The sequence below is a fragment of the Equus przewalskii genome, chromosome 4 (genome assembly GCF_037783145.1).
Source record: "Equus przewalskii isolate Varuska chromosome 4, EquPr2, whole genome shotgun sequence".
Classification (NCBI taxonomy): domain Eukaryota; kingdom Metazoa; phylum Chordata; class Mammalia; order Perissodactyla; family Equidae; genus Equus; species Equus przewalskii.
Genome location: NC_091834.1, coordinates 41,161,656 through 41,169,138, shown reverse-complemented (window position 1 = coordinate 41,169,138; position 7,483 = coordinate 41,161,656). Strand labels below are relative to the sequence as shown.

Here is a 7,483-nt window from a genome sequence, read left to right as displayed (position 1 = left end):
AGACACTCCTGAGTCTCTGGCCTGGTGACCTGCTCTGTAACCATCTCTACAGAGCACTCCACCCGTACTACAGCAACTCCCAGTGGGACGCTCTCCACCTGGGTTCAGTGACTGCGGGATCCTATATACACCACATGGGAACCAAGGCCACTCGGGGAACGTACAACTTCCTCCTGACCTTCTGCACTGCCAAGTGATGTAGGTTCTCTCCAGGTTGGTGCAGAACAGCCTGTGAGGCAAACCCTTGCGGAGTCCCAAGTAGAGAGTTGAGGCAAGAACTTCTTTGCCACGTTTACCTCTGCGTTTTCCTCACTCATTTAAGCTGGGCTGGGGGGTGGAGCGGCATACGTCATCCCTGTACTTTCCTTTCTCAGTCCTCCTTCTCCATCCTGTTTCCCTCTTCTCACCATGCCCTGGGAAGAAAAATGGGTGGATTGTCTTTTATTTTGTGACGCTGTATCTTCTTCCAAGTAACAGCAGGTCTTGGAGCTTTGCTGTCATAGGTAGCAAAGGTTTCTTCTATAGCCCACAGGAGAACTCTCTAAGCTGGATCCTCCAGGCTCGGACCGTGATATGTTAGAGGAGAAATAAAAGCATTTGGAAAATCCTCTCTCAAAGCATAGCCTAACTTGGAAGTTGTTTTATTTTTTTCCTGCATAATCTTATTTCTTATGCCAGAATCTGAATGATATAAAAGAATATTTTTTACATTCCTTCTTCTTATAAATCCGTCTCCACCACAGCATCCCCTCCCCCCTCCTTCAGTTAGATGGGTGCTCAGGCCAACTGGGTGGAGGCCACCCTCTCAGAGAGGCATAACAAAGAGTGCTTTACTAATTTTCATAATTTTTCCCCGTTACAAAATAAACATGCTGCCGTGGGAAGCCACCTCACTTCTATACGGAAATGGATGGTGTGCCAGCTACCCAATTCCTTAACAAACACCACAGCAGAAGCAAAGATTTGGTTTTTATTCCCTGGTGGAGTTTTTGTTACTATTTAAAGAAGGCAGAGCATTCTTCATTTTTGCAGACAAATTTCTTACACCACAGTGTATTTTACAAATAGCTACACTTTCTGAATATAGGCAGCAAAGCTTGAAACTTTACCAAGCATGGCAGGGGGTGCCATCACTACAAATTGATCTACACACTTGAAATGTTAGCTTTTGGTTCAAAAATAAATCTTGGATGAGCTTCAACACATTGATTTCTTTCACAGTTAACTGAAGCAGTACACAAAAGAAGGATTCACCTACACTCCCTCGCTTATAGACCACAGAAATACCAACAGCTGACTCCAGCCATTACTATCACGTGGCTCATCAAACTTTAAGAGGAATAGGTTTTGCATTCTTTATAACAGGCTTCCAGATATCCTAGATTTTCATATAAATTTTTTAAAAGATCTCATCATTAGACAAGGGAACATGGTGAAGCTTGTTGGATATATCTCCTTTCAATATAATTTTTAAAAAACATTTCCAATGTACAGAAATGTAACCATCACAGGAGCTTCTTTTCCTTGACACATGAATATACCGCTTGATGGGATGTTTGTAACCACAGCTTCTCAAGTCTCACAAACTCACACGTCCTCAAGGTTTTCCTATGATCAAATCACTCCCTTGTACATGCATAACAAGGTATATCTTCTCACATTAAAAAACATGTAATGTTCAGAGAGTTTCAATGTTTGAAATAGGAAGGTGCACAGTACACATTGCAGTTGTTGAGCTCCATCCCTCTCCGAGGTACAAGTAAAGTTGAATGAAACTTCTGGTTCTGGTTCTATTTGTGTCTGCAGAATACGGCACAAAAAATGAACAAAGATATGGAATTTTTCTATGGAATAAACTGCAATCAACATAACAGTTAATGGCTAACTACTCGAGCCAATCTATCTATGCTGCTAACATGTCGTTATCTACACACACACAGGAAATAGCCCACAATATGGCAAGACGTATGAGGCCACAGCAGAACAGCTCTATGTAAGTGAGTCAGTTCATCACCACACACATTGTTACTGGCAATTGCTTTCTTATATTTTGATTAATAACAGAAAGTTGTGCTTAACTCAGTTATGTATGTTGGTAAATTGAGCACCAGCAAGATGTGGGGCCAATGAATCTCGCTGTGATGGCCAAATCTGTGTTCTTGATGGTGAAATCAGGCAAGTCTCCCTCTTCCAGAAAGGGAAGAACTCCAATAAATAACCTCTAGTGTAGAGGATTGAAAGGTAACACCCAACATCAAGACACAGTGTAAGTTCTATGTGCAACATCTCAGGTGATATTTGGAAATATTTTCTAAACCAAGACCTATGAGTGTCTGGTTGCCCTATTAAATTATATCTCCAAATATTTGTTTAACACTTCTTTATAGGTGAGGTAGACCTTTGCAAGGAGAAAGAGTAGAGAAGGTGCGATGCTGGTAAGCTGTACCCAGCTCAGGTCTCAATCCTTCCTACTCCAAGAGCAAAACAGTAAGTGGTCAGTTAATTGAACCAACCTCAGAATTTCAGTGAACATCTGGTGTTATTCCAAATGCTTCTGGAGGCCTTAGTTCTCATCTTTAGCAGGCTATCAAACTATTCCCTATATACACAGTACTCTCCCTGAGGTGAGTTCTGGTCAACACCGTTTTCTTTTCTTTTCTTTTCTTTTTTTTGAGGAAGATTAGCCCTGAGCTAACATCTGCTGCCAATCCTCCTGTTTTTGCTGAGGAAGATTGGCCCTGAGCTAACATCTATGCCCATCTTCCTCTATTTTATACGTGGGATGCCTGCCACAGCATGGCTTGACAAGTGGTGTGTACGTCTGTGCCTGGGATCTGAACCAGTGAACCCCGGGCTGCTGAAGCAGAGCGCTTGAACTTAACTGCTATGCCATTGGGCCAGCCCATCAACACAATTTTCTTAATCTTATTATGTCTTCAGAAATGTTTTGGTGCCCCTTATAGATTGGTGCCTCTGCCAGATTCCCAGTTGACCTTCTTCTTAATCTGGCTTTGAAAACAGTTAGACTCTAGAAAAGTTTTCTCCTCTATCTGGGTGGCCACATGTTAATGGAGTTTATTTAAAAAAAAAAAAAAAAAAGGTAGTGAACCACCTTACAGAAGGCTTATAACTGATATTTCACTGGACATGAAGAGCATGGGAGGATGTGAGGCTCACACAATGATAGAATCAAGGAAGCATAGATAAGGAATGGAACTAGAGGGGTGTCTTTTTTCTTTTTTTTTTTAGTAATATAAGAAGATGTCTTTGTAACTTGATCATGATTCATGGACACTGAGCAAAATGTTAATGACTTATAATCACTTACATTGGCAAATGAGGTTGTGGGGTCCCATTTTCCCCCCTGAGAAATAAAACTCCAGTCATATAGGATGAGGGCGGAGATGGCTTAGCTAAGAGTTAGACCTCGAGAATGAGAAAATAAGAAACTAGAGTGGGGCTCCTTCTGAGTTGCTGTTTTCCACCATAAATCTTATTGGTTCAAGTACATAACTTAATAATAATAGTAAAAGAATTAAGTTCTTACATGTCAAGACACTATGCTAACGAACTTACATACACGCTCATGACGCTGCTTATCCCTATTTTATAAATGAGGAGGAAAGGGAGGTTCAAACTTGATAACCCTAAGATTGTGCAGCTGTTAAGAGGCAGAGTCGAGACTCACACCCAAGAAAATACCTTACTCTCAGCCTCATTAGTAAATTGGGATAATTAAAACCTACCTTGCAGAATGATTGTGCAATAAATAAATAAATATATGGCAGGTGTCTTGCATCTAATACTAGGTATTGAGTCATACATAGAATCTACTATTAACTTTTATTTCCCCTAAATATCTTCTCTGCCGACTGAGTTTTGGCTTCTGTTCATGTCTTTTCCAAATTGCGGATTAAAATGTATTTAATATTCTCTCCCCATTACATTCTCCTTTTAAGCTACTAGAGTGTGCAGTGTCCACTGCCCTGTACTTCCCCCCTCACATCATTTTTAAATCAAAGCAAGATAAGGGAGGGGCCCGCCCCATGGCTGAGTGGTTAAGATTGCGCGCTCTGCTTTGGCAGCCCAGGGTTTTGCCAGTTCGAATCCTGGGTGCGGACATGGCACTGCTCATTAAGCCACGCTGAGGTGGCGTCCCACATGCTACAACTAGAAGGACCCACAACTATGTACGAGGGGGCTTTGGGGAGAAAAAGAAAAAATAAAAATAAATAAAAATTTAAAAAAAGATAAGGAAGATGTGTATTTTTCCTGCACTCTCTTTTCCTTCAGAATTTTGCATGATGCATATGCATTAATGCTTCAGAAAGTAAAAATGTTTAAAAAATTCACTTAGGAAAGGTATGTTGCAACATACAGGTCTACCACAGCACATCAATTATGTGATTTTCTTGTCACATTTCTGACTGAAATGCCATCCTTGGATTGCAATGCAGGTATTTCAGGGTTGATGAGTTCCTTGGCCATTAGGCTTATGTTTTAACATACCCAGTACTTAAGGAGATATATTTTCTTCCAGAAAGTATTTGTGCAATAGAGTATCACTGACACATAAACATCTCTGAAGACACCAACAGGCATCTGAAAAATCCCAAACAGTGGACACCCAGCCCTGAGAAGACTTGCTATTTGGCATAGGAAGAAACTTCTTTCCTGAATTAAGACAGAATTGATTTGTATTTAAGCAAAATTTTCATACTTGTCCATCACCAGCTAACATGATCATTTCAGGAACTAACTCTTATTTGGAAACCTACCAATGTCTCTTTCTAGGTTCTTGGCATTTCTCAGGCTTTGGCTATTAAGGTCTCCAGCCATCCAGGTAAGCCTGATATGTGTGCCTCCAGCCCTTCTTCCTGGCTGGGCAAACAGTGTAGATCCAGGATTGTTGAGAGTCAGGATTTAAAGAACACACACGCAAAATGATAATTTTAATCTGATATGGTGTCAGATCTCATGTTACCCTTCTGTTTGTATGCCCTTTTATTCTCTTGAAGCTTCCTGATGGCTCAGTCTCCATGCAGTGCTGGCCCATAATCAGTACTCAGCAAACTCATTCATTCAACAAGTGATTTACTTGCATAATTTTAGGTAGCTAGGGCCTTATTCATTGTAGGTAAAATTCAAAGCTCAAATAATGAACGAAACCCAATTTCAGCCATTCCCCACTGTACTGGTCTTTCACAAAAGGAATTAATGACAATGGCCTGGTTGGGGGCAGTTGGAGTGTCAGGAAGTTACCCAGGACTAAGCAAGCAGGCGCCTAAAGACAGCTTTGCCTACACCATTGCAGTCCTGGTTCATTCTATTTCTCCCGGGGCTGCAAGGGAGCCCCTCCTATGGGGAGAAGGCCATTCTGACCAATTTGGTCAGATAACCATCCAGACAACTGACATTTAGTGACTATATATTAGGTCAAAGGCCTTGTCTTGGACATTGTACAAAATGCAAAGATACAGACAGAGTCCCTACCTTCTAAGATGTGCCAATCTATTTATTAAAAGATATAAGACTTGTACTAAATGGTTCTAACAAGTGCCATGAGAGGTACAGAGAGGAGTGGTTTTTTAAGACCATTTTATTCTTTGGACCCATACAATTTACCGGAAGCAGCAATTTCAACATATTTCTATTTGCTATGTAAGGTTTGCTTGCTTGTTGGTTTATTTCTATCCTCAAACAAACTCCCTAAAGTTTGAGCAGGGACCGACTGGCTTGGAATCTCTTGAATGTGATCTGTAGGATCCGAGTATGTTCTTTGATATCCCATTTGTCTGAGCTGGGGAAAGGGTCTTCTTGCTCTAAAACAGGAGGGATCCCAGACTGATCAATGGGGCTCTTGAGTGATGTCCTCGAAAGGAACATCTAGGCTCACTGGCAATAGGGAAACAGCAGCTTCTTTTGACCGGGTTTGATTTCATCCACATTTTAAGGAAATTTCTTCAAGTCTTTCTCTTGATCATTAGGCAATGTGAAACAGAACCCCTGATATGCTCAAGGTTGGACAGGAAATGGAGGCTTTATTTCTTTCTACATTTAATCAGATGTTGATTCTTGCTGCAAGACATTGAACATATGAAGAGGGTAAGGTGAAGCAAAGAGTCTAAAAACTTGTGCTTTGATGCATTAACATGGTGAATGCATACTTAATTTCCATATACTAGTCTTTAGGCTGTATATAATGTACAATATAAGAGTTATGTCTTTTTTTTTTTAAAGATTTTATTTTTTTCCTTTTTCTCCCCAAAGCCCCCCAGTACATAGTTGTATATTCTTTGTTGTGGGTCCTTCTAGTTGTGGCATGTGGGACGCTGCCTCAGCGTGGTTTGATGAGCAGTGTCATGTCCGCGCCCAGGATTCGAACCAACGAAACACTGGGCCGCCGGCAGCGGAGCGCACGAACTTAACGGCTCGGCCACGGGGCCAGCCCCAAGAGTTATGTGTCTTTATTGCAATAACATTAAATTCTAATTATATGAGAGAAACCCAGAATGTATAATTTTTTCTTTTAAATGGCAGAATGTTATTTGTTGACGATAAATGGTTACCTCCCGGTTCCATGTAATCTTCATTGGGGAGATACGTTTGAGGTCAGTTTTAAAAAAGAGTAATTTGGGCATTGTGAGGAATGAACCTGGAAGAAAGAGCACAGGAATAAATTCAGAGAGAGCTGGTTTTGCAACTTCTTAGCTCTGGGACCTTTAGAATAGTATCTTTTGCTTTTCTGTGTTTTGCGTCCCATCCGACAGAATGAGCTAATGATATATTCCAGGTGTTTTACAAAATACCAGTTTCCAAGAAAGCCTCTGCCTTCTGGGTCTTTTGGGATCTTGCAGTTGACATTGGACGGACATCTACTATGTTCAAAGCATTGTGCTTTAGACTACGGATAGGGCAATGAACAAAACGGAGATGGTTACTCTCTTCAGGGAGCTCACATACAACTTCCTACGCAGAGTATCACTTGCAAATGGGGTATATCGGAGATGACTCTAGAGGTCATGATGAAGATATAGGACACTCTAAGTGAGAAGTCTGGAAGCCTTTTTAGGCAAACACACTATCTTGGCTGCCTCCTTTCTTCTCCCATTCCTCCCTACATACCATTACTTCCAAATTATATGCAAATATGGGTTTTACAGACTGGGTTTTGTTTTTTTTTAACAAAAACTTGGCAGACACTTTTTTTCTAGTTTTTTTCCTTACTTATTATTTTCTGATATGTCTAATACCAACTTTCCCATGGGGACCGTAGTAACAAGCTGGAAATACAGATGTTTTTCCATTCGTTTGCATCAAAGTAAAGTGGAAAAAACATGGGCCGGTTAGAAGCAGCTTTATCATCTTCTGGATAGGTGACCTTAAATCAGTGCACTTAGACTTCAATGCAAAAAAGAATCAGGTGGTGGTTAAAAATGCAAGTAACCCAGGCTCCATTATCATAAGAAATTATGATTAGCAT

General features: G+C 40.7%; 1 protein-coding gene across 1 annotated transcript in view; it reads right to left on the bottom strand.

Annotated features, from left to right (window-relative positions):
* Nucleotides 1–1,028: 1,028 nt before the first annotated feature.
* C1GALT1 (core 1 synthase, glycoprotein-N-acetylgalactosamine 3-beta-galactosyltransferase 1) overlaps nucleotides 1,029–7,483 on the bottom strand; it is a 53,079-nt gene continuing 46,624 nt past the window's right edge. The window contains exon 4 of the mRNA XM_070615694.1: nucleotides 1,029–1,800. Within this exon, the coding sequence (XP_070471795.1) occupies nucleotides 1,615–1,800 (186 nt within the window). The 3' untranslated portion in view covers nucleotides 1,029–1,614. The remainder of the gene's footprint in view (nucleotides 1,801–7,483) is intronic.